We start from the raw sequence: 27,812 nt of genomic DNA on the forward strand, positions 1-27,812 counted from the left end.
TATAGGAAAACAGTTGTCAAAGTATTTTTTAAGTTTATGGACCCCAAGTTAAGAACCTCTGATCTAAAGGAAGTTAATTTTTATGGTTTGGAATAAATAATGAATAAAAGTGATAGCAATTATTAGTTTAATAGTGATACAAAAGTTTAAAAAAAATGGTTAGCAATAAGTACTAAGTAACACCATTTGGCTAGTTGCTAAATTAAATTGATAAGATGGAGATTATAGAAATAAGCAAAATATGTAACCTCTGATAATTAATATAGGCCTCAATATTAAAATTCAATTTCAATAGCAATTTATTAAGTATCTACCATATATCCAGTGCTGCATTAGCCAGTAGGAATTTAGAGATAAAATCAGGACAGATCCTACATTCAAACATCTTTTTCTACTGAAAAGAAATAATCTTAATGGAGATAAGTGAAATGTTTAGATATGGAAATAGCTGCATATATATATATATATATTTATATATATATATACATACAAAATGTGTGTGTGTGTGTGTAAGGAAAGGAAATACAAATGCTAAATTAATATACCATTTTTCAGTCCAGTGATACTGGCCTCTTGTTTATCAGACAAGCTATTAGTTCTGGGAATTTTCACACTCTGTCCCTCACCCCTGGAATATACTCAAACCCTCCTCATCTCTATCTCTTGTCTTCTCTGGCTTCCTTCCCACCATACATAAAATCCCATTTTCCACAGGAAAACCTTCTTAGATTCTCTTAATTCTAATACTTTCCTTCTGTGGATTATTTCCTATTTATCTTGTGTGTAATTTATTCGAACATAGTTGCTTGCATGTTGTCTCTGCTCATTGAATTTACAGCTCCTTGAGAACAGGGATTATCTTTCTTTATATTCTCAGTGCTTAGCACAATGCCTAGCACATAACAGGTAATTAGAAATATTTATTGGATGACATTATATGCTATACTAAATGTAAACTATTCTATGATTTTTTGTTTAAAAATAGTAATTAAGCTTTTTAAAAAAATAACTGATAATTAAACTTTATTATATAGTGACTTTCAATACACAAGAGCCTTCTGTTATCCCTTTATTCAAATTTGTTCTATTCAAGGATGACTTCTATTTCTACCTATGTAGTGAATGATCCATGCTCCCTGAACCATAGATCAAAAAACTCTTTTTTAACTTCCTCCTATGTTTTGTCTTGCTGAAGAGATAGTTCACTCATTTATTAATCTATTTACTTATTCACTTAGTCAATCTGATGGTATGACTTTTACCTTTTGATTTAAAAGAGGAAGAATACGAGATAATCAGAAGTGAAGTTTTTTTTTAAATGTGCATCTGCAAAAGGACTAACTCTCCTATGTGTGATCTCTAATCTATACTGATATAACCATATACAAATATAGCTGTATGTTTGTATTTGACAGTGTTCAATTATGATTGCCAAAATGACTTAATGAAAACTGAGTTTTCTCATATGTAATTGTAGAAAGTTCATTTCATTTTTGATGAAAATAAATTAATCCAGGCAGAGAAGTGAAATTTATTCCCCTAAGCAATGGTGCTTTTTACCTTCATCCCTGAAGTATTTGAACAAGGTAATGAAATATTTTTTTAATCTTCATATCCAATTATAAATCTGTTGATCAGTTTGGGTAAGTGTGTAAAAATTGCCCACATTTAGCTGATTTAATTCACTTTTTATATAGCTTTAGAACTTATAAAAACTTGGATTTTTAAAAAAAATTCATAGCAAATTCAATAAAACATCAATAAAGTTGAATGAAATAGCACAAGGGGTTTGAATTATTTTACTAGATGCATTTTTTCTGGTTCCTAGCAACTCACTGAATCTGCCTTTTTTGGTACTTAGGTAGTATGATGGATAGCATAACAATTAAATTTTCATATTCCTCTGTACTAGTAATATCTCTTGGATTTGCATCAGGGGTGGTTTAGGAAAATGTAAGTGAATTAACTTGAGGGAAGGAGTCTTTACCTTGTCAGCAATATTCATCATCTTTGGATAAATTAAATATTCAAAAAGATTAGGCTCGAAATCAGCTTTAGAATGTTTATTCTTATTGGCAGCAAGGGTCAAGTGGTCTGCTTTTTCTACTTCAAGAGAGGCTTTTAACTTCTTTCTGGTTCTGAGATAATATAGTATACTTCTGAATTTAATCCCAAGGTTTGAATTAATGCATTGCTACTATATAATTTACTCTCATGGAGGAAGCTTTCTAAACATTAAAAAGATTATGGCTGGTTAGCCTAAAAAGATAATGTCTGCACCTTTAGAAAATAAATAAATAAACCTTGAGTTAAAATCTGCTGAATCCCTTTGGTGCAGGCTGCCAAGACTGAGATAATTGTCATCTTAAAGTTAACTTTCAGATTTTGTTATAGTTGATTTAGTAAGTCCGTTAGTTTCCAGAGTCATTTATGTTTTCTGTGACTTCATATTTTATGAATGAAGCATAAAATGCTTGAAAAAACTGCATGAGTTTTAAGCGTGCATGTGTAATCAGAAAATCTTGACAGATAAGGTTGATTTTTTGTCAGTAGTGTGTCTTGCAAACAATTTTTTATTCTTTCTTCTTTCTTCTTTTCTCTGCTAACGGATATTCAGAAATCCATTTTGCAACTTCTCCCGCTATGCATACTAGCCGTCCAACATTCTATAAGGGTACTGTGAGCTTCTTTTTCATTACAAATATGGTAGGGATAGCTACAAAACCTCTTTTCTGTGTAGCTGGCATTAAGGGGTTGAAGGAGACACAAGGAAAAGTTGCATTATACTAAATCAATCTATATTGTTATTCAGTAAATGAATGCTATAACATTTCCTATGACTAACCATCTGAATATGTCAGTTTGTGTTATTCAGGATCTTTGTGGTCAAATTCTTAGATTGAGTTCTATGTTTTTCCATATTAGTGAAGGAGATTTAATTGTTAATATACTTATTTTTTTATTTTTTATTTTGTAATTTGTCAATCAGTATAGTTTTTTTTATGATTTCATTTTTCAACAGACTAGGAAATAGATTAGGAAAATTACATTCTAATACTAAATTCCGAACTTAAATATATTTTAGAAGTTTCAAAAAATAGAACCTTGTATCATGCCTGTATATTTAGAGCAGCAATTTAATATTTTGTTTGTGTTTTCTGTCATGTATTTAGTTCGACCAGTTAATCCAAGGATCCGAAATGTTACTGCAGCTGCCGCTGAAACCTATGCCAACATCAGTTGGGAATATGAGGGACCAGATCATGTCCACTTTTATGTTGAATATGGTGTAGCAGGGAGTAAGGAACCATTTCATTCACTGATTCTAACTTCTAAAAAAGATTTAAAGATATTTTAGTCATTAAATATCAAATGCCATTACAATGGTACTTTAAAATCCACTTGGTTTGTAGTATCTAGAAATATTTAATTTAGGGAATGACCCAGTTATTAAAATATAAGTGTGTTTTGAGCCATCAGATTACATATTTGATTTATAATAGAAAATCCTTTACACTGCTTAATGCTATTAAAAGTAAGTGATATAATTAATTTCTATTTTAATAGGTTCTCTACTAATTAGGTGAAACAGTGGGTGGAGCACTGGATTTAGAGTCAGGACAATCTGATTCTGCTTCAATTTCTTCAATCGTGTGGAAATAAAAATAGTACCTACCTCCCATTGTTGTAAATGAGATATTCCAAAGTATTTTGTAAACTTTTAAATGCTATCTAAAATGATAGCTTTACTATAGCCATTAGGACACCAGCTCTCAATATTTGGCACAGAAAGTTAACTCTAAACCCCATACTTCATTCAATTCAATTCAATGTATTTTTATTAGATGCCTACTGTGCACAAGGTATTGTGCCACTAGGTAGAGATATAAAATGAAAAAGAATACAGTCCCTGCCCTCAAGGAGCTTACATACTAGTAGGAAAGATAGGATTTATGTGCAAATAATATAAATCACATTTAAAATATTATAAATGCATAGTAGAGGTTAAAGTAAATTTTAAGAAGGAATTATTCCTAGTTATGGAAGAAAAGAAGGATTATGGTAAAAGAAATATTATTGAATGAAATATCTTGTTAACAAATACAATAGTGTGTAGTAGATAAAGAAAAGAGGTTGATTTAATTGGTCAGAATAGCAGAATCCAAACAGCTGATTTAAATTCAGTTATTCTTTCATATTCCAATTGCCAATTAAAAACTCAATAGAATAAAAAATTTGAAGAACTTAACAATTATTATTTTGGAGAGCCATCCAATAGATTTCAATGAAATTGTATTCCTAAATAGGCATTTTAGAAAAAAAAAACCCTTTTAATTTTAAGCCATTTATAATGTTCTCCTAGGAAACCAGTATTTATACAGTTTTTCTTACTTTTTAGCTTACATAATAGAATTTTTTTTTAGTAATTAGATCTCTGAGAAGCAATATAGCTTTATGGAAAGAAGTTTGGCCTTAGAGTTAGAAAGACCTTAAGTATGACATGATACATACTTGTTCCATATAACCCTAGGCAAGTCACTTAACCTTATTCCAAGTTGCATTCTACCAATATAAATTGCAGAAAAGCTATTGATTTGTATTAATAAATAAAGTTCCTTGCCTGGAACACTTTACCCTAGTTAAATCACAGGTTCTTTTTCAAAGTGGTTTCCATTTTAAGAAAAATCTTTACAGAAAATTCTCTAATTCATAAAACAAATAAACTTGGGGCATTTATTTACTTAACAGAAAGACTGGCCACAGACTTCTCTGAAATAACTAGTTCTCTAGGGCATTTAAAATTTGCTTCAATTTTTTTTTACACATCTGTTAAACACATATAGATTATATAAAGCAAGGGATACAGAAGTAATTTTCTTTAATGTCAATAAAGTATAAAATGTATCATATACAATCTTTCAATTCAAGCAATTTCTTTTGATTTGTTTAAACTCACTGAGAAAAATACCTGATGCATAAAATAGGGTAATAATTTTCAGCAAGATAATTACTGTTCTTGATGTTCCATTCATTAAAGTGTTTGCCTTCAACACTGGGCTTAAAATGCAATCTTTCTGAAACAGGTAGATCTTAAAATGATACAGTCCGATATACTCTGGGTTCACCATTAGCCTGTAAGGTTTTTTTTGTCCTTTTTAGATATATGAAATGACTCCTAGAAGCTTAAAATATTCAAATGTATTGTTTTTTGAAAAATTTCCATAGGCAAAGAAGAATGGAGAAAAGAAATTGTAAATGGTTCTCGGAGCTTCTTTGGGTTAAAGGGTCTCCTGCCAGGAACATCTTACAAAGTTCGAGTTGGTGCTGAGGGAGACTCAGGTTTTGTGAGTTCTGAGGATGTATTTGAGACAGGTCCAGGTGAGGTGCCCATCATGTAAGTTGGGCTCGTATTCAGAAATCAGAAAAAGTAAATTGTTGTTGTTATTTGTCCTTCATTTTCAAAGAGGACCATGACATTAGAAAGATGATGTCATGACTTGCAAGTGAATTGTATTTAAGTGAGTCAGAATTGTGCAGTTTTGCTCCCTCCTCCTGAGCTATCTGGGTCCAGTGGCAATGCATAGACCAGGGCAACTGGAGATAGACCTGGATGCAGTGGGAGACTTTGGCCCTTTTAAGCTAAGATCTTTCTCGGGTCTTTGTTTGAGGCAAAACACATTTAGTGATTAAAGGTAAGGTAAGAAACGAAACAAAAAAATGATCTTTTACCTAGTTATAAAAAATCAATCAATACTCAGGGTTTCTGGTCAGAACAGAAACAGTTGATATTTACATTCACTCTGGGGTTGTTGGAACCCAAACAATGACCAATATAGACTTGGGTTGGGATCTATAGTTGACCGATCATTAAAGAGTAATTTGGATTAAGGGAGGCTACTTTAAAAAGAAATGTAGTCATAAATCCCACAATACCTTGTGAAGTTTCAGCAATCAGAATATTCTTTGTGGCAGAGTACCCACAGGTAAGGCTATGATTCCCTATTTGAACAGAGGGAAATAAGAAAGGAAGGAAAGAAGGAAGGAAGGAAGGAAGGAAGGAAGGAAGGAAGGAAGGAAGGAAGGAAAGAAGGAAGGAAGGAAGGAAGGAAGGAAGGAAGGAAGGAAGGAAGGAAGGAAGGAAGGAAGGAAGGAAGGAAAGAAGGAAGGAAGAAAGGAAGGAGGGAGGAAAGGAGAAAGAAAAGGAGGGAGGAAAGGAGAAAGAAAAGGAGGAAAGAAGGGAAGGAGGGAAAGAAGGAGGGAGGAACAAGCTTAATTGGAACTGGTCAGCTAGGTCCCCAGTGGGGCAGCTACTGCTAATCATAGGGCGTTGTTTGTCCTTCATTCTCTAAGAGATCTATGACTTTGGGAAGATGATGTCATGACTTGCAAGTGAATTAGATTTAAGTGATGCAGGACTATGAAAAGTCACCCGCCTCACTCTCTCCTCCTGAGTTATATGGATTCAGCGGTAATATATAGAAAAAGCAAATACTCAAAAAATAAAGCAATGTCAGTGAAGTCATGTTTGGTTTGAAAGTACTTTCCCTATAAACCTTGGTTTCCTCAGTATTTTAGTAATTTAAATTACAAATAACCACATCATCCAAGCAGAGGTTAATATATCATCGTGTTATTGATTTTTAAGAATAGAGAAAGAACACTGGTCTTGAAGTCATAAATACGAGTTCTAGGTCCAAGCATGCTATTGTAGCTGTGTAACTTTGAACAAATCATTTTAAGCTCTCTGGGATTTAGTTTCCCAGTAAAAAAGTAATCTTTAAAACAGCTTTCCATGATTCTACATACAAAATGTCTGCATTTATTCATGAAAATGAAAATGCATTTTCTGCTCCTTTAAAACAAAAACTATTGTTACATCTGTGGTGTTTAGCATTACATTCAATCACAGCTTGTTAGTCCTGAAAAAAATTTTCATTCTAAGCACATGACCCATACAGCTTCTTTGTGTTTTTTAAAAATCCCAAATCTTTTTGATTCAAATATTATGATTTGAAAAAAAATACTTTCTAACTTTAGAAAATACACCTCAATGTGTGAGATAAAAAAGCCAACAATGATATGTTAACATTAGTATTTTTTACTTTCTTAAAATCATGTTTTATCATATTTCATGTATTTTACATGAAAATATGACTCCATTCTCCTAGAAAAGCATTGAATAAATCTTGGAATGGGAATATTCATGCAATATTTATAGTCCTCATTCATAATTTTTTTTTTGTCTTTGCATCCATGGCAACTGAGCTTCGGGCCATGAATGGAAGAATGATTTAGAAAATGCTTTTTGGATTGTATTGATTGCTCCCTATCATAAGGATTCAATTTAATCAATTTAAATCTGTAAGTTTGTGCTGTCACCTGAAAACAAAATGCTTGAGACTTCTGACCCTAAGCATATTGTTGAGGGGACAACACAATGCAACATATACTAAGATTCCTCTGTGCAGGATTCTCTGCTTGGCTCTGTGGGAGATGTAAATTTTAGATAAGGCATAATCTCTACCTCAAGGACTTGTATTATATTAGTACAATAAGAAACCATCACAAATGTCTGTATTATACAATAATCCATGATAATTCCATTAGGGAGTCATAAATCAAAAGTGTTATGTAAGGTCTGAGTCAGAAAGTCATAACTGACCTAGGATATAAGGAGAAATTTCGTGAAGGAAATGACATTTGAGTTGTGGACTCACTTCATATAGATTCTAATCCCTAGTTTACTCACTAAACAAACCAGCTTTTAGGATTTTAAACTGATCACCTGGGACTGTAAAGAAAGTTGAAAATTCACTACAATAACCAGAATCAGTCTAGCCTACAAGGTTCAAGTGTGAAATTTATAGTATTGTAACTACAAGACAAGGGTTATAGAATTTTTATATTTTCTCATAACTGCAATTTGTCAGCTTCAACTTCCACAGTAAGACTTTCTCACAACAGTTGAATCCATGGTGTGGGTAACTGAGCAATATTTTTAAACATATCATCAAGGTGATATTGTATCTTCTATTTGAAAAAAAACAATGTATTAAAAAAGAACACCTTTAAATTAAAAATAACATAAATACCCAAGCAAAATTAAAGAGAAATAGTATTTGGAGTAAGATTTTTTTTTAAATACTGCACTAAAATATATTTTAGAAATTTCTCTCCCTTGAATTAATTTTTATCCATTCTTCTCTGTGTTACTTCTGCTCTGGTATTTCAGACACAGCTAGGTGTTGCACTAGGTAGAATCCTGGGCCTGGATTCAGGAAGGTCTCAATTCAAATCCAACTTCAGACACTTACCGATTGAGCAAGTCACTTAATCTCTGTATGCTTCAGTTTCCTCATCTGTTAAATGTGGATAATAATAGCATCTATTTCTTAGGGATAATAATTGTAAAGTATTTAACACAGTGCCTGGCACATAGTAAGTACTATAGAAACAGCTATTATCATCATTACTTTAAGGAAAAAAAAAAACCAAGCATGCAAAGGTTTTTTCTCTTACCTAAATTTCACCAAGATCTCTGAGCTATGCTTTGAGACATAGAGAAATCAAGACTTGTTATGACACTTTACCTTCCTGGCTAATGACAATTTTTTTTGCATGATCTAAAACTTGATTTGTATAAAATCTGTCAGTTTCAGAGGATTATTCTCAAAAACCATTGTAATCTCTTTGATAGTCTTCTATCCTGTGTGGCCTTTATATACAAAAATAACCTTTTAACTTTTTAAAATTTGATTTTCCTTCATTGCCTAAGGGGAAGAGAAAGAGAAAAAGGGAGGAAAAGGGAAAGGCTTCAGATAATTTTGTTTTATTTGACTTGTCTATGTATCCACAAAATAATAATAATAATAAATAACATGAATACCTTAGCCAAAAAGAAAGTTAAATTATTCATCAAATTTTACCTCCTTTTTCCATTAATTAACATTGAAAGCTTTTAAAAATCAAATCAGGCCCCCTGTCATTTATTTTTTGATTTGAACTAAAAACTGTTTTGGTTTTTTTTCCAAACAATTTAATCTATTTGACTATGATGGTGTACATAAAGTTATATGGTGGTTTCCTCAAATAGCATATGGATCAAAGAGTTATTAATTACCTTTAGTCCATTTTATATTGCGCTTTTTCTTCAATCCATTTCTGTAGTTCTTATGCAGGCTAAAACCGAAGCACTTATAAAGCCTTTTTCTTCATGACAAAATTACTGCCCAAATAATCCTTCCGTTGCTTGTGACCATACCAAAAATCGAGACCCTCTTGATATATAATGATGATCCTGTAGAGGGATGAGAGAGTAGAAGATTTGCTTTATTGCATATTATTTAATCTCACACTTTAGATATGTTTCTTTTCTATAGTAATAATACAGTATGTGAGGTAATAATATTATTACAAAGAAAAATTTCTAGGAACTAACTCTTAAATGAATTTTTTACAACCCTTCCCACATACACAGCAGTGTGGCAAAACATCTGAACTGTGTTTGATCTAGACTTCTGACATGCATATCAGGTACAACTACAAAATTCTATAAAGGAGCAAGTCCATCTCCTCAGAGTCAAATGTTGATTTCCTTTATTCCCTCTCAGGAAAACAGAGAAAGAAAGGATAAAATAGGATGAGGGAATTCAAAACTATAAGAATAAAGCTGTGGGTGTCAGATGAGATCTAAGAAAGGCTGCAGTTCTTAGGCCTGAATTTTCAACTTATGACCCATGTGACTTTGGTCAAATTATTTAACCCTTCCGAAGATTGGACTGATGATTTTAAGATAACTTCTAACTTGAATTTGTTCCATTCTTCTTTTTCCACCCACTGTTCCCAGCTAGCTTCTTACCCCTGCCATTCTGCAGAGCTGTGTAAAACTCTGATGTGAAACTAATTTCCAAGATTATGTGGTAACCTGGATTTCTGGTAAAATTAGCCTATTTACCAGTGTGTCAGCAAATAATATTCTCAAATATTAATATATAGCAGGTTTAGGAAAAAAACTGCAGAAACAGAATCCCAACTCTAGATCCATGTAAAATTTTGAACCTTCTAACTCTGCTTTTGTCCTTGTATCATAAATTGAATCTCTGCCATGGAATTAATGTTTTAATTCTCATATAGTAGGAATAAAATTTTCACTCAGAAACCCCATGAGGGAAGATGAAATATAACCTTCCCCCAAATAAATTAGCTAAATGAAAGATATATATTTGATATCTTCCCTACAATAAGTAATTCCCCTGATGATGGTGAAAAAAAAATTCATGGTTGGAGTTTCTGTGTAAAACCAGAGAGAACAAAATACGTTTGCTTAAAAGAAATAGCAGAAATTTAGAATATGTCTCTTAAAGTAACATTGGATTTAAGAGCTCCCCCTACTTGATGTAAAATCAGACAAATACAAAAAGCTGCATGGGCTCTCACTTTATTTTTGTCCCATTGAACTTTCTGATGCACCCATCTTTCTATCATAATCACCTGTTTTGCTTGCTCTTCATCAAATATGATTACATAGTATAGCAATATCATATTGAAACTTCTATCGTTCAGCATATGCGCAAAAATGCAAAACTTTAAGGAACATCATTTTTGTGTGTCCCACTTTTGCATTTAATGAGCAATACCTAGAAGATTTAGGTTCATTTCTCAAACTCTGTTGATGTCATATATCACATGCCATCTCCAAACCTATCAAAAACCAGTGTGCCTTCCCTCCTCTTGGTAGAGAGATAGACTATAGGTGTTGAATGAATGATGTGTACACTGATAGGACATAGTTGCTTTCTCTGTTTTCTGACTATTTTTGGTTATTATTAAAATAAAGAGTTTCACTGAGGGGTGATGCTAAAAATAAAAAGCATCATCAATAATTTTAAAGTATGTTACTCCAATCCCTATTGTAATAGACCCATTGGAAGGGAATTCATTCTTTTTCAATCCAATAGGCTTATATTTAGTTCCTTCTGGTTTTAAGAATCTTGGCCAGGTGCTAGCAATAAAAATACAAAAAAAATTCATATATACATTTAAATTCTTTGAGGGCAGGAATTTATATGTATTACTTATAATCATGTTATATAATATATTTATATCTAATATATTGCTTATATTAAACATAATTACATTTATTATTTTATTATTTCCTGTGTCTATTTCTATCCATATATGTATATATGTGTGTATCTGTAGATATAAATATCCTTGTCTACAATGAGCTTAAATTTAGTTGGGAGGAAATACAGATCCTTGCATAAAAAACCTCCATCTCAGTAACAGGACCAGGTTGTAAAACAAATAACTTTTTTTCCATTCAGCTATTTCTTTGCTAGTTGAAGACTCTCTATCCTTCTGTCACATTATTGTATTGGAGGGTGTGTATAGATAGATAGATAGATAGATAGACAGATATAATGATTTATAGATAGAGTGCCAGACCTGAAATCAGAAAGATTCATCTTCCTAAGTTCAAAAATCTGATTTCAGACATTTATTAGCTGTGTGATCCTATATTAGAAGATATTTCTTTTCAGAGTAATCAAGCATTTTGCCTTGCAAAGCACTAGAATAATTAATTGAAGTGTGTGCCTATTTTGAAATTTGGGACCAATTATAAAAAGAAGGGTTTACATGGTTTAAACAAGACAGTAGAAGTAAATAAGTAGAGGTTGGGAGATACTAGGTCCTCTAGGAGAAGAATAGAATCAGGTGAGGGGGGAAAGCAGAAGACTGGTAGATCATGGAATATTTACCATCATGTGGCAAATCTGATGTACTTTTGCTTTTGAGTAATGGGGATACCATACTTCAAAAGTACCACAGTAGATTTTAGTTGAGCATTTAAATGACTTTTATCCACATCCTTTACATTAGTGATTGCATGTATTTGAGCACCAGATGGTACTTTAAATTATCCTAATTGTCATTGCCTGGGCACCTATTTGTGTTATTTGAGCTTCAGTGAGCAGATGGCTAGCTAGAGATCCCTACTTGTGATGCAAGCCAAATTCCCCTCTGACCAAATATGGATCCTGAGTGGCGAGGAGGATAAGTATACTGGTATTTGATTTGTAATACAATCAAAATAATTTCATTTCTGACTTTGTTTCCTAAAGGACACTTCTTTTGTTCTATCAATCATAATTCACTTCAGACATTGTTTTCCCCATCATTTTGTATAAAGGAGGACAGGAAATGAAACTTTCAACATGTTGTTAAACCAAGGCCAAATTATGTTTGTCAGAGCAGAATTTTCTGCTTTATCTTGCAAACCACAAATTATGTATGGAAGCTGACTATGTCTGGTCCATTCAACACAAATTAAATAAAAAATTTGACCCAGCTATTTTTATGAGGCCAGAAGGAGATATCTCCTTCTCTCTGAGTAGTTTATATCAGGAAGAGGAGTGATTGTGCATTCCTTTTAAAAAATAAATTGATATCAGTTTATGTTCATTCAAATTCATTTACTTGTTTATGGGAATGTCAAATTAATATTTAATGCTATGGTATTTTCCATTCCTCCTTTGAAATGACACATTAAACTAGCCACATTAACCTAAGTTTTCATGGGAGATTGAACAATGATCAACTAAGTAAAAAATACTGTATTCTTTTAATGTAGATCATAGCCTGATTTTATTTAAAAAAAAAAACTTGCCAGAATTCATCCAATCCAAATGAAATCTGTATTTTTCAAAATAGCTTCTGGAGAGGACTACCCTCCAGTAGTGTTGTCCTTGTTTACAATACATGGAATTCCCATTCCTCCTTTGAAATGACACATTAAACTAGATACATTGACCTAAATTTTCATGGGAGATTGAACAATGATCAATTAAGTCAAAAGTACTGTATTACTTTTAAATGGTTCATAGCTTGGTTTTATTTTTTAAAAATTTGCCAGAATTCATCCAATCCAAATAAAATCTGATCATTCAAAATAGCTACGTGGGAGGACTACTCCCCAATAGTGTTGTCCTTGTTCACAACACATGTAATTTCTCCTTTAAAATTATATTCAGAATTCACAGAAGTGTTTTGAATATTCTCATTGTTTGTGACTTTTCATCCCTTGATTGGGGTTTTTCTTTTTATAATGATCAAAATTAATGGTAGGAATAATGTCAACCTGTATTATGAAGTTGAACAGTCAAAAAAATATAAAGGGAAATAAAGGTGGTAGATATTAACCTCCTACTTCCCAAATTTCTATTGACTTCCTGTAAGATGATCAGTGAGCAAAGTCTTTGCACAGCTTGTGCCTTTCTAGTGACTGTTTTCAGATAAAAATGAAGTGGGAGAGTGAAAAGACTTTTTTTTTTTGAATGGTTTATAATGGTTTCTGAAGATAAAAAAGAAAAATATTTTCTGTAGCAACACTGGAATAATTTCTTATCTTCCAAAAGGTACTTTGTTGAACAGTATCCACTTGAGGGTATAATAAGATCTGGTATGTTTATTGAAAAATCAGTCTCAATACCTGTCGTCATCCTACTTTAGTCATATATTTCTCTTAAAAAAGGAAAGCATTTTTTACATTGTTTTGAGAATGTGCTGAAATTGAGAAAAGATGTTTATACAGAAGTTGAGGAATAAAGTTTTTTAAAAGCCTCAAATGTTATTAGTACTCAATCTCTATTTGGAAAACTTACATTTTAAATATGAATGAAGATATAATAAGTATAATAAATAATCAAGTTGCTCTTGAATATTGCATTCTTCTGGCTTTATACTATGAAGTTTTATTAAATAATATAAATGTTAATGCTACAAAAAACTCATGAAAATAAATTATTTTATCATTACCAAGTTTTGGGCTTTTTTTTTCCTAATCTCTGCTCCTTTTCTTTCATTTCCCAGCAATGGCAAGCCGGCAAGTGGACATTGCTACTCAAGGCTGGTTCATTGGTCTGATGTGTGCTGTTGCTCTTCTCATATTGATTTTGTTGATTGTTTGCTTCATCAGAAGAAACAAAGGTGGTAAATATCCAGGTAAAATATGATATACATGTTGCTAATCTCTAGTTGCGTTATTATGCCTTCAAACTACAGTTTGCTGATTGTAAAGGCATAGTGCTCTGTCCTCCTACAGTCAATATTATAAAACCTTTTCTTTTGACCCAATCTACATAATAACAATAGAAATATTTTCAAGAGAAAGAACATATTTTTGTGGGTAGGCCCATCTCTATTCAAAAGAATGTCAATGGTTACATCTTCTACTGCTCTGAATAACTATGAAGTTTTAAGAAGCAGCCTGGAATGGTTGTCTGGATCCTTGCTATCCAAAGAACAGTATTTGTATAATCTCTTGAGATAACAGTTGTTTGTTTTTCTTTGTGTAAGATATATTCTAATCAACCATCCCTGTAACTTCCCTGACCAAAAAAACTATAGCATAGTAGATGACATAACATATTTGGAATCAAAGTGATGTTTTATCAAAACTCATATACTTTCAAATTTCATGATTTTAATCAAGATTACATAACCTTTCTTGGCCTCTATTCATCTGCCATAGAATGGTTGGGGTAACTAGAATAGAGGGCTTCTAAGGTCTTTTCCAGCTCTAAATCAATGTTCTTCCCTGGCTACCATTCCACATTTTGTGGAGCCCCTTGAAGCCAAGGACTGGCTTGTTTAGTTTTTTTAATTTTTTAATTTTAATTTTAAATTTGTAAATTTTTTAAATTTATTTTTTTAATTTAGTAAATGCTTAGCATAATTCCTGATACATAGCAAGCATTTAATAAATGTTTTTGCATCCATCCATTCAAGGCCTGCTTTTTATAGTGAGAGATGGCCTTGCATTCTTGACTGCTATGCTAGTTTTCAGGTCCTAAGAAATTGGAAAAATTTTTGAGATAAATGAAAAGCCCAAGAGACAGAATTTTAGGGTTAGGGTTAAGGTTAGGGTTAGGGTTCCCTCAGAAACCAAAATTAAAACCATGGAAATCCCAGAATACTTAAATACCTTTGGAAAAGGAGTTGCCCCAAGAAGTGAAAATCAGTCCTGATTAGTGAACAATTGATGAGGGAGTGGAGATATTAATGAGAGATGGGCTAAGTCTTCAGTTCTTCCTGCTGAAAATGTGACTTAATCATGAGACTCAGCTACCTCCAGCAATCTGGATGAAGGAATCCATCTCTGCCCATAGCACTCTGATTTTCTCCTTTGTATATTGGGTCACTCTGAATTCTAATGGAGAGTTCCAAAGAGAGGAACTTATTTCCTAAAGACAAAAATTCACCTAGATTAGATTTTTTTGTAAGATCTTGTAGTCGTGTGGGGTCCCACCCAAGATCACAAAGTATGTACTGGGAAGATTTGGACAATCTCATCTATCAGCAATATCCTTCAGAGACCTACTCAGTGAGCTGCAGGGACTGGTCCTTGAATGAAGAAATAGAAAGGAAAAAACCCAATTCTAATTTAATAATTATTAACATATATGGTTATTAATAGCATATATGGTTATTAACATAATAGAAAAATAATCATTTCTCTCCATTTCAAATATGGTTTTAATGAAGGACCATATCTGTATGCTGAGGACCATCCCAGAAGAACTCAGAAGCTTATTACCAAAGAGTCATCTCCCCATATGGATTTTTTCTGGTTATATCAACTTATAAAAATGGTTTGCATCACAATGTAGTTGTCATCTACATTGGGAGAGAGATAATCTTGCCAATGAAATTACAAATCACACGTGATAGCCTTAATGGTTTGAAAGGCCCTACATCTTTCTCCAAATTTAAATGAGACTTATGTGGCCAAATCTCCAAAATTGTCAGTCTTTAAATTTGAACTTTTATCCTGGTGACAGGATATGAAAAAAGGCTAAACATAAACCCAGCAGAAACCTTAAATGTTTTCCTTCATTTTGAAATATAAGGAACGTAAGATTTCCATATTGAGTGAAATCTTTTCACAAAGAGCCAAATGTTCAGATGTCACCAAGTGTTCATTTTTTAAAGATTTCTCACAATTTCTGAGAAATAGAAGCATACTTACTGACAACTGCGATATACCTTGAAAATCTACTACATCCTAAAAATAATTATGATGATTACACTGGGAAATCAAAAGTATTAAAATGACTAAAAATCTTGAACAGGGAGTGCCCCACTAAAGGTTAATGATGCCATTTTGAATGTTTTAGTCAAAGAAAAAGAAGATGCACATGCTGATCCGGAAATTCAGCCTATGAAGGAAGATGATGGAACTTTTGGAGAATACAGGTTAGTACCTACTATACATTTTTATTCTTATATTTTCTGTCAGTCAGGCATTCTATTTAGTACCCACAAAAGAAAATTTTTCTTTGCCTAGAAAGTTTCCTTCTTAACATTTGGTACTTTTCTCAAATATCAAGTATAAATTTAGTTTGGACAACATATAAATTCCAAGCCCCTTACTGTTAAAACGTATTTCTGCTCTTTGTGAAATGTTTTTGTTTTTTATAGAGGCTTGGAAATAGGGTATTGATGGAAGACATAGCTTCATAGATATCCATTGATATTCCTCCAAATTTCTGTGAGCTATTTGACACTGTATGTACCCAGAGCCTTGTGACCCTGTGCTGCCTTCCCACTTCCTTAGAGTTAAAGGATTATTTTTTTATAGTATGAGGGATAAAAACACTGTACATTTAGAAAGCCCCCTTTCAATACAAGGTGTTTCTCTCCCCCTTTCTACTATCTTTTGAAATGGAAATGGCTAAGAATACAGTTCTAAAAATTGAACACATGATAGCCATGATTATACAGGCTAATTTACTGTTCCCTCTCATTTTCTCCATGTTCCTCCATGCACCTGGTATGTAAATGTTCCTTTTATACATACTTAGCAACTTAATGAGAAAAAAAGGAATAATATTCATGGTAATCTAGAATATTCTTGTCTTCCCTCCTGGAAGAATAACTATACCCAAATGTCTTTAGTTTATAAAGTTTAATTTTTTTAACTGCTGTTTCTTGCCAAATCGATGTAAATATTCATTTGTAAGAATTTTTATCTCAATAAGATATGAATTTTAGCCTTAAATGAAAACCTCAGAAATAATTTTACTTTTTAAAAAAGTATTTAATTCATATTAAAGGAATATATATGTTATAGTTGTAGTGGAAAAGTGGGGTTTTTCCCCCTGAAAAGACTTTGTACAGTAAGATCTTTTTCCAAGAACATTTCTAAATTGGTGAGTAAAAGTTAAGATTTAAAAGAGGGGAAGAAACACTATGATTAGGCTACAAAATTGAGTTAGAGGAGTAATTAAGATATTATAGTCAATGTTTCTCCCAAACCACCAGTACTGCCTTCTACACAGACTCCAAGCAATATCCGCTGTAATTCTCTGTTTTACTTTATTCTCCAGTGGCATATAATGCCATAGACAATATTATGTGGCCTTTGCTATTTTGGTTTTTTTTTTTAAAGGACAAGAGGCTTTTAAGTATACCTGGCAAAATTTGTCTGATTTTTGGTTTGGGATTTTTGTTTTTGTTTTTGCCAATGAGTAAATAAGTATCTTTCAATTAACTTGTGTTTATTAAATGCCCACTATGTGCCAGGTACTGTGCTAGGTGCTAGGGATACATGTAGAAAGGAAATCATCCTTATTTTTAAGGAACTTAATAATAATCATAAAAAGTCCTTCAAATATAAACCTAGAAAATGACACAATGGTCATTTGTCAAACTAAACCTTTAGCCAATATAGAAAGAGCCTTTGTGATCTTTAGCTCAAATTTTTACAAAAATTTAAATGGTTATGTCTATGACCCAATTCCTTACCCATACACTCATGATTAGAGTGTTATATAAAATCTCTCCTAGTTGAACTTCTCATGACCTTCTGAGCAGTATCTCATCTACCAGAATTTTAATGATTTAGTTTGTTTCCATCATTAAAGAAATGCATTCTGGGGCAGCTAGGTGGCGCAGTGTATAGAGCACCAGCCCTGAAGTCAGGAAGACCTGAGTTCAAATTTGACCCCAGACACTTAATCCTTCCTAGCTTTGTGACCCTAGGATAGTCACTTAATCCTTAACCCCACTTGCCTCAGGGAAAAAAGAAAGAAAGAAAGAAATGCTTTCCTTATATCTCTCTGCAGAGTAAAACTAATCTGCTATTTATACAAATGTGTTCTTGCCCTGAATCATTTTAAATAAAGACTAATGACTTTGTTAGCCAGATCTCAGAACAGAACTGAGGAGGACATTCATTTTTTTAAGCAGGTAAAAATTTTGATAATCCAAAAGTATATTTTTGGAATATATTTATGTAATTTATTAAGGCCTTTTAACTCTGTCTCTGTGGGCCTGTTAATTTAGGATAGAGAGGAGAAAGCTTTTAAATAATTGTGAACTCTACACCATGACATTGAAACATTTTTCACATCAAAAGAAAAAAAGCTAATTACACATATCAAAAGAATATTTTATTTGATTTGTATGGGTGATTTTATGACACATTGGTTCATTTGGAAAAATTCACCCTCCATAGTCCCTATTTTAGTTATTTCTTTTTCAATATCATTAGAGGTAAATATGTTACCAAAGAAGATCAAAAACTTGAAACCTGGGTTGGGGGCAGAGCTTTCACTACATCATTTAAGCAGTTCTCTCACCATCTGGAGTATTTTCTGTCTGATTCCCAGCACCCTGCCTCTCTTAGTTCTGATTTTTCTCTGCAGCAAAAACTTACTATATTTCCTCAAAATGAAATTCAAAAGTTTTTTGAGACAAACAAGTATATAGTTAGGGTTAAAAGATTAACAAATTCTTAATAAATTTCTTCATATTTCCCCACAACGAAGCTAAAATTTCACGAGGCTAGCAAGTAACTAACAAGGGTGAAGAGCTTAATAAATTCTTACTGAATTTCTTCAAATTTGCTCAAAATAAGATTTAAAATTTCATGAGACAAGCAAAAATCTAGCAAAAGTAAAAGACAATAAATACATTCAAATTCAAGCTAGATCTATACCGATGCTCAGTTGACAGCAGTACTTGAACCCTCAACTCTGTCCATTTCAATGGTTTTTCTAGCACATAATAATGACTTTATAGAAATCTTTAGGGATCCTCTTAATTAAGTAGGTGATAACTTATACCAGGTGAATGGATCACAATGCTAACTTGGTCTGTTTTACTGAATGAATCCCTTTACCCTCCCCTGCCAAAAAAGAGTGACCAATGGCCATTATTTTAAAAATTCACTTTTTATACAAGATATTTAATTTTGAATAGTTTCCCTGTTGTCTTATTTATCTTGCTGGAGCTATGCCTCATTATCTGCTAAAAAATTGATATTACTTTTATATGCTTGTCAAATAAATGATCTACCTTCATTTTATCAGTGCTTTTCTGCATATGCTTCTTATCTGCTTGGTTCTGTTTAAATGTCCTTGGGCTTTCATGCAATGAATCTGATGCTTGAGCCGCTGCTCCATTTTGGCTTCTCTACCATCAGTTTGCTTTCAAAGCTTTGTGAACCCATGAACTGTTATAGAGTAGACTCCAAGAGTGTGCTGACCTTTATTCTCCCTCCACCAAAATATTTTGTGTTTTAAATCTGGTTTTCTGATGACAATAAAGGGACAATACAGATGAATCAAAGGGAGAATGATCCTGAACAAAGAGCCCTGCTCTGTTTACTAGCCTATCTGCTCATCACTTCTAATATTTTAGGATTCCAAAGTGATGAATAGCAAGGGCAGCATAATGCTGGCATGATCATAATGCTGTGTTTACAGCCATCTGGTCATGTTTCTTTGGCTCAAAGTTAATTTATGTGTGATATATTTACAAAAGACTTCAAAAGAAGTAATTTTATACATTTATGAGTGTGAATATATATATACATATATATATTGCAGAGAGAGAAAGAGAGAGAAAACATTTCTCAGTCAAGTAAAGTTCCCTTTCTTGACTTCTTAAATAGTATGAGCCAAAGTTTTATAAATGAAACTGAAATACCTATCATATATATGATTATATTGTAAGGTCCTAAGGGAATCATAGTTCTGATGAGTGTCTAAGATTTTTTTAATGAATTATTTTAATTTTTCAAATGAGGATGGAATCCACTAGGAAAAGTCCACAAACAAAAGTACTTGCAAAAACTGTCAACCAGTCATTGCAGCTTCATGAATATTTTTTAGACCTTGGTGATGCTGCCTCAGAACTTCACCCTTTGGTTGATTTTGCTATTGTGTAATTTGTTTAAAAAAAAAAAACTTTTTGATGCCACACTTCATGGGGGAAAAAAAAGATTTCAGGTGTTGACTGCAAATTTTATTCATTTATTTATTATTTATTTTTGACAACATGTTAAAATCCCATTCCCTTCCCTGGATCACCAGGGTCCCTTTCATACTTTGCACCCCTAGGGAGCCATGAGTATGACACTTTTCATTAAATTCATGCTTTCCTAACTCTAAATCATAGAATGCTGACCAGGCCTGGAGGCACAAAGTCAAAGCTTCTGTCAAGACAAGACATTTTTTAAAAGAATTCATTCTTCCTTTATTCCTTCTAGTACAAAGAGTGCCAGCAGCTCCCTGGGTATAATTTAGCTCTTGCCCAGAGTATGGTTTTCAAGGTGCAAAAAGAGGGAAGGAGGGACTTCCCATGGCTAAATTTGTTTTTGTACACGCTACCACCTCACACCCTTGCTCCAACACCACCTCCATTTAGGTACTTCTGGTGGAAATCTGCAGTTCTCTTTGTTTATTTTTTTGATTATACAGACAGTAGACTCTGCATCCTTTCTAGCATATAGAAAAATCAAAGAAACAATGCAAGCAACTGTGTAAGTATTTTTTCATTCTTTAGATCGATCTTTTGTTAAAACCAAAAGTTGTACCATCAATGGTCGACTGAAATCATTGCCTACTAAAATTAACCTAAACCTCCATTGTATGAATCCTGTAATTCCTGTGAGTAGCGGGCTCATGTCACATATTCACTAATACATACTATATGAGATGAAGATATTTGTTATGTAACATGGGTAATCACATGATCCAATCAAGATGAGGAATGTATTTAGTAAAATAACTTATGGTGGATATTTGTTTGCTTTTTCTTAAAGAGACAAGGTATTACTGGAAATGATCAGCAACTTTAGCTATATAAGAGAATAACTAGGAGATGAGATTCAAGCAGCATCCCAACATATTCTCCATTGTTGCTGAGTTTCATTCAGTAGGCAATTATTGAGCTTGCTCTACTATGTATCCCCCTGAAATGAATGATTTAGATCATGGGGCAGGGGAAAGAATATAGACTGGAGCTTTGCTACAATATTCTACTGAAGTTCTGTTTACCAGAACTGTTTTATAAGTGACAAAATTCAGTAACTAAATAAATCTCTCTACATAGAAATCACATTAAATCAAAGTCCACTGAATAGCAAAAAACTTTACAAGTTTCCACAATAAGATACACTTCAAAGGAACAGGACATTTTTCAGGGAATATTTCCTAGATAGATACATTCCACATCTTCATAGTAAGTCTTCATGAATTATTGTATGCAAAATAGAAAGATAATAGAAATCCTACTCAATAAAATAAGATATATATAAAAGCACTTGAAAGAATGCAATGCTATACAAATACAAGGTATCATTAGTATTGTTATTATTATTTATGGTAAAATGTGAGCATCCAAATGAATAAGTATAAAGGGCAAAATTACCAATTGACAGCTTTTTTCAGAAACATTGCTGAAAAATTTGAACCCATCCATTTAGTGCATTGTTAGAATAGTATACACTTTTTTCTAACTGAACAAAGCTTCAAAATTTCCCTTTCTCCTTCCAGCATGAGAAATTGGGGTATTTTTTTTATTATTGTATAACCATTTTTCCTCCTTTACAGGTTATCAATGTTTCAATGAATAAATTAATGAATAAAGCATTTACTAAGCACTATGCACAAAATATTGTGCTAAGCACTGGAGGTACAAATAGAAAAAGCAAAACAGCACTGTTCTTAGAGAGTTCATATTCTAATGGAGGAGATAATACATATGAAAGGTTTCAGCTGCAAGTCAATTCTGCTTTTTACTGTACTATGAATTATGTCAATTTAACAAGAATTTTAATCCTTGGGAATGTTAAACATTAATACTTAATTAATAAGCTCTCACATTCTTCACCATGAATACAAAATTCACATTCAACAAGGGTCTTTTCTTTATTCACCTAAAAATTATTTCTTGAATAGAATCTCTCTAGCCTACTTCTAATTTTTAAAGTGTTTCTCATATTTTGGTCCCTTCTCTCTTGGTCTGTCTCTTGCTTTTGAATAAGTGTTAAATTAGAATGGAGGTTTATAGAAGCTAATAGAGGAATCTGTGCTTCTTATCTGATAGATCAGTTTTCCTCCTTCCTTTTCAGATTAAATTCATCCTCCTTTTTATCCATGTACATATTTTTGGCAGAATCAAAAAAAGATATCAAGATGACCCATAGAATTTGAAGGTAGATTCTATGGGTAGGAGCTGGGAAGGCAGTCTTGCAGAAAAATGAATATAATAAAGATTTTTTTAAATGGCTAAAATGATATCTTTGGTGCACTACATAAGCCCATTATGCATTAATTTCAACAAGCCTTAAATTCTCCTATGTGAAATGTGGGTTTCTTGATAATATAGTTAGAAGAATTTATAAATGGTTGAGCAAGAATATCCTAATATTATTCATTCATAGATTGATATGGGAAGTCTCGAGAAGCAAGCCACAAGAATAGATACTTGTCCCAGTCCCAATCACCATTTTTCAGTAGCTTGAATGAAGAGATAGAAGGCATGTTTATGTTTACTGAATTTCCAGAAAATAAAAAGCTTAGAGAAGTTGTTTCAAAAAGATCTCAAAAGACTAGTGTAATGCCATCCCCCCAAAAAACAAACAACCATAAAATGAAATATATCAGGAATCAATATTAAGGATTGTGATTACTTTCAAAACATGAAATTCATTATTTTGAATTAGAGTCATCTGCCATCAGGTCTGAATTAAAAAATAAAAATGAACGAGGGAGGGACATGAGAGTATTAACCCACCAGTTTAATGTAAGTCAATTTTGTGATTTCACTATTAAAATATCTAATGCAAACAGACTTCCTAAATAGATATTCAGATCAAGGGAGGCAATAACCCCATTGTACTCTGCAGTAGGCAGGTGACATCTGGAGCACCATGATTTTGTACAGACACTCATAAAATAGAATAATGATTTGAAAACCATGTTAAGTAAGGAGCAGTTGAAGGTGCTAGAAAAATGTTGGTTGCCTTCACATATTTGAAGGACCATCATTTGGAGAAAGAATTAGACATGTCATATAATAGAATATGATTAATGGGTAAAAGTTACTAGGAGACAGATTATTCATTATTTACTATAAGGAAACATTATCTAACAAAACTGTCTCTACAAGGAATTGTCTTGCTACATTAAGTTCCCCTTTATAGGGAGTATACAGGCAAAAGCTGGCTATTCATTTGTCAGAGAAATCACATAAGAGATTCATACAATGAATGATTGGTTGGACCTAGATGTCCTCTAAAATTCCTTTCCACTTAAAGATTTTATGATGCTTTCCTACAAGAATTGGTTCTTCAGGGAAGAATCTGGTTCAGTAATATTGTAGCAACTAAAATCTTTGTAATACAGAAATAATTTCTTCAACAAATATAAATCTCTACTAGCATTGGGCTAAAGAAGGTTATTTTCTGAAGATTTCTTCTTGAAAAAAAGTTGTGAAGTGAATTGCTGGATAAAGAATTAAAATATTGGTTTTAATCAGAATACATTGTTGAAAAGGAAATAGAAGAGTTCTAAGACAAATAGATTACCTTTTTAAAATGCCATACACAAGTTTCCTATTTTCTCTTATTTCTATTCTTTGAAATAGAAAATAAAAATATTTTGGCTTCTCTCCTTTTTTTCTGTAAGTAATCTGTTAAAAAGGGATGTTATGTAAGACTATGACAATTTTGTGTGGGGGAATTAGAATACATTCATTAGTTGACTCCTTCCAAAAAACGTACTGAGACTTTTGAGCATAGAAGTGAACAAATTCTAAGTCTTGCAAAATATTAATGATTTATTTAATCTTCAGATTTCCATGAGAACTTAATGATAAAAAGGAAAGGTACCATTAAGCAAACATGGTTTGAGGACAGCAAGTGAGGATTAGAAGGAAAGGAATAATCTGCTTTAAAATTTGTTTTTCCCATTTCAATATCACTCACAATATTCAGAATATATCAGTGTGAGAATAATTTTGCAGACTTAATAGTCAAGCTAATTTATCTCTTTCCAATTTAATGAGTCTTTACTCCCTTTCCACATTAACTGGCCTTCTTACAGGAAAAAAATAAAAAAAACTGTACACTTTCAGGATATGGATTTTGCTTTTCTTCTTAGGCTATTTTCATTTGTTTCTTCTGCACCCTTTTAATGGAATATGTAGGTCTCTTGAAAGGTAAGGTTAAAATTTGTAAGCCTGGCCTGCATTCTATAACCAAAATTATTTGAAATGCAACACTTTGCTTCCTTCTTCTAGATCAGAAAAAAAAATCAATATTTTTCATTTAACCAAATCCATTCTTCATTCATGTTCAAGGAATCCAAGGGATTAAAAGGTTTAACAAACTAACCCCACCACCTACCATAAGCTTTCCCCGCTCCATTTTGGGAATCAAAACAATGGTTTCTCAGTGACATTTCAACCCCCTTCTTATTTAATGCTTGCCATTATTTTTAAATTGCTTTCAAATCAGGGATTAAATCTCTTCTTGAAAGAAACATGTACCATAGGCAGTTCATTATCTCTACTGAAGAACTCACATTTAAACCATCATTGTACCTGATTTCCATGACAACTGCATCATATTAATTTGGTGATTAGGTTTGGCTAAGGGACTTCAAGACTGCATAAGCTTTGACATAATCTGCATGCATGTGCCCTTTTATTTATTACTTTTAAAAAAATTTATTTAAAGATAGATTTTAACTGCAGTGTTTTGCTGTCTTGTTTTTTTCCCCCAGTGATGCAGAGGATCATAAACCTTCAAAAAAGGGAAGTCGAACACCTTCAGACAGGACTGTGAAAAAGGAAGATAGTGATGATAGTTTGGTTGACTATGGCGAAGGGGTAAATGGCCAGTTCAATGAGGATGGTTCTTTTATTGGACAATATAGTGGTAAGAAAGAGAAAGAACCAGCGGAAGGAAATGAAAGTTCTGAAGCTCCTTCTCCTGTCAATGCCATGAACTCCTTTGTTTAACCTTTAAGTTTACTGCCGACACACCCATATTCTCCATGATATATTTTTTAAAGCACTTGTATGTCAGCTTTCTCACACTGTGAACATGTAGGTAGAAAAGCTACTTTCTACTGTATGTTTATACTATGAGACAGATAGATCAAACATTTACACAAATGAATAACTCAGTAAAAATGGTATGTTAGTGTCAATTGGACTACAAAATGCAGACTTTTCATTCAAAATGAATATTTAAAAAAATTCTTCAGAACTGACAAATAATACAACTGATAATGTTATTTCCTGGTGAAGATACAGTACAATGCATGAAAAATGCTACCACATCTTACAGACAAACCTGTATATGTTATTAAAACAGGGTTTGATATTTTGTAATGCAGTCCTCGGCCGAATCCGTAGATATGAATTCCGTTTTCATTGTCGAGAGTGTTATTGTAGTATTATCTAGAACTTCAATGTCTTTGTGGACATTGTTGTGAAATTGGTGACTTAATGTCTAGCTGTCATAAGTCTTCTTGCAAGACAATTAGGAACCGTATATACAGTATAGAATTGCTAAATGAGTGAAGTATGACACTTGCATTTGCTTACTGAGACTCTATTACCTTCTCTTTGCTCCTATTACCTTATCGCCTTCTTAATCTATCAAGTATTACAGCAGTACAGTGTTCTGTTTTTTATACCGTCTACACGGTGGATTGTTTAGGCAAAAACAACATGCATTTCAATGCATTTTGAAATCAGTACAGTCCTGAAGCGAATTGAAAGCAAACCATTAAACGATTTCTTCAAACAAACAAAAAAATTCCAGAAAACACAGAGCAAGATACATTCAGTGCCTTCATACAATATGCATTCCATAATATGCCATCCTGCTAAAATCAGTTGGCGCAATAAATGCTGATCAGTTGACTACTATCATTGCCAAAAAAATAAATAAAAGCACTTTTAAAAAAACAACCTAGAAGCAATGAAACTCGTTGTGCTACGAAATGGAAACACAGTTTCAAAGGCATAAAGTACTGTGTATTTTGAGGGTTTGTTTCTTGAGGATTGATAGAAAAGCTTCACAACCAACCAGAGCACATATCATGATTCTGCAGCCTTACACAGGTCCCCCCTGCCCCCTCCCCCCACCAAAAAAACAACAACAACAAAAAAAAAAAACCTCCAACAACAAAATAATCAAATTCAGCTAAGGAAGCAAGAGATCGACTTGGTGGCAAAACATCAACAAAAACAATCTGTTTGCTCCAAAAGGCCATGACATCATGTCAACAGCTGTACATGATCCTTTAAATCTTTACTTGACCCATGTGGCAGCTTTTGAAACCATGTGCGGCATTAAGCAATGTGTATATAAATTGTTATGGACAACTTCAGAATCTGAGAACTTTGACAAGTGCTAATAAGGCCTACTGGTTAAAAGGATTACAGTTATTAGTTTCCGAAAAACAAAAAAACAGCATTCTCTCACATTCATGAACTCTATCAAATAGTTTACCTCCAAATATGAAATTTTATAACAACCTATGGTTGAAGGAATGCTCAGTTTCATTTGCCAATAAATTGGTTTCTCATAACTTGCATCAAGTTTAATTTTAAGTAAAGCTTTTTATATGTAGATATTTTGTTGAATTTGTAAATACACTTAAAGTGTAGATGCTATATGCTTATAGGTGTTACATACAAATAAACAATCAAAATGTTTATGTTGTACTGTGTAAGAAGTATGATAGCCAGTGGAGTGCATGGGATTTGAAAGCATCTACTTATACATCTTTTTTTTCCCTTTTTTTTTTTTTTTTTTTTTTTTGCTGTGAAACAAATAGTGAACTATTTAATGTATCAGCAAGAGGTTTTTAGATAAAATCTTCAGAGCTAATACCTGTGAGGTACAATAGGCCTTAGTCATCTAGCCTTTTATGTGTGTAGATAAAGCACAGTCTGAAGGAATCCCAAATGAAGATGGCCATATATTCTTTCATAGCACTGCATTTGCTTCTCCCAAATCAGCTTTCATATTGATATTCAAAAAAAAGACCAAAAAGTTAAGACCAGATTGATCAAAGAGCACAAAAAAAAAAAAAAAATGTTACTGGGGATTTACCAACACTCTTCGTAACAGAAGGAAAACAAGTACAATTTTTACTCTTCTATAATGGTAGATGCTAAATTTATCTGTGCATGAAAGGGTCACTTCTGTAATAGTGCAACAAATTTTGTAATTAAAAATTAAATGTGGTTTAAAATTTCCATTCTTGGTTGTCATTTTTCAAGTTCCTTGTTTGAATCTTCATAGCTCTCAGGAAGGCTGTGATGACCTCCAGTAAGTGGATCCCTGATTTGTTATTCTGTAAATCCCTGAAACCTCGGGTCTTCTAAGCCCTAAATTCTTATATTTAAGTCCAAGCCTCCATGATCTCTGACTATTACCATTGCCTGCTCCCCCCGGTGTCTCTTTCAATAGCTTGCATTCCTTGGATAAACACCTG

The 27,812-nt window shown here is 32.7% G+C and overlaps 1 protein-coding gene across 10 annotated transcripts in view; it reads left to right on the top strand.

The window, feature by feature from the left end:
- Positions 1-27,573, top strand: part of NRCAM (neuronal cell adhesion molecule) — a 323,133-nt gene extending 295,560 nt beyond the window's left edge. For 5 of the 10 annotated variants that reach the window (XM_051963172.1, XM_051963163.1, XM_051963165.1 and 2 more), the window contains 6 exons: positions 2,618-2,674; positions 3,174-3,299; positions 5,227-5,379; positions 13,873-14,004; positions 16,179-16,257; positions 25,080-27,573. In XM_051963172.1, the coding sequence (XP_051819132.1) occupies positions 2,618-2,674; positions 3,174-3,299; positions 5,227-5,379; positions 13,873-14,004; positions 16,179-16,257; positions 25,080-25,317 (785 nt within the window). In that variant the 3' untranslated portion in view covers positions 25,318-27,573. The remainder of the gene's footprint in view (positions 1-2,617; positions 2,675-3,173; positions 3,300-5,226; positions 5,380-13,872; positions 14,005-16,178; positions 16,258-25,079) is intronic. The other 5 variants (XM_051963167.1, XM_051963169.1, XM_051963168.1 and 2 more) reach the window with 1 other exon arrangement.
- The last annotated feature ends 239 nt before the right edge of the window (positions 27,574-27,812 follow it).

The sequence above is a fragment of the Antechinus flavipes genome, chromosome 5 (genome assembly GCF_016432865.1).
Source record: "Antechinus flavipes isolate AdamAnt ecotype Samford, QLD, Australia chromosome 5, AdamAnt_v2, whole genome shotgun sequence".
In the NCBI taxonomy this organism is placed as follows: domain Eukaryota; kingdom Metazoa; phylum Chordata; class Mammalia; order Dasyuromorphia; family Dasyuridae; genus Antechinus; species Antechinus flavipes.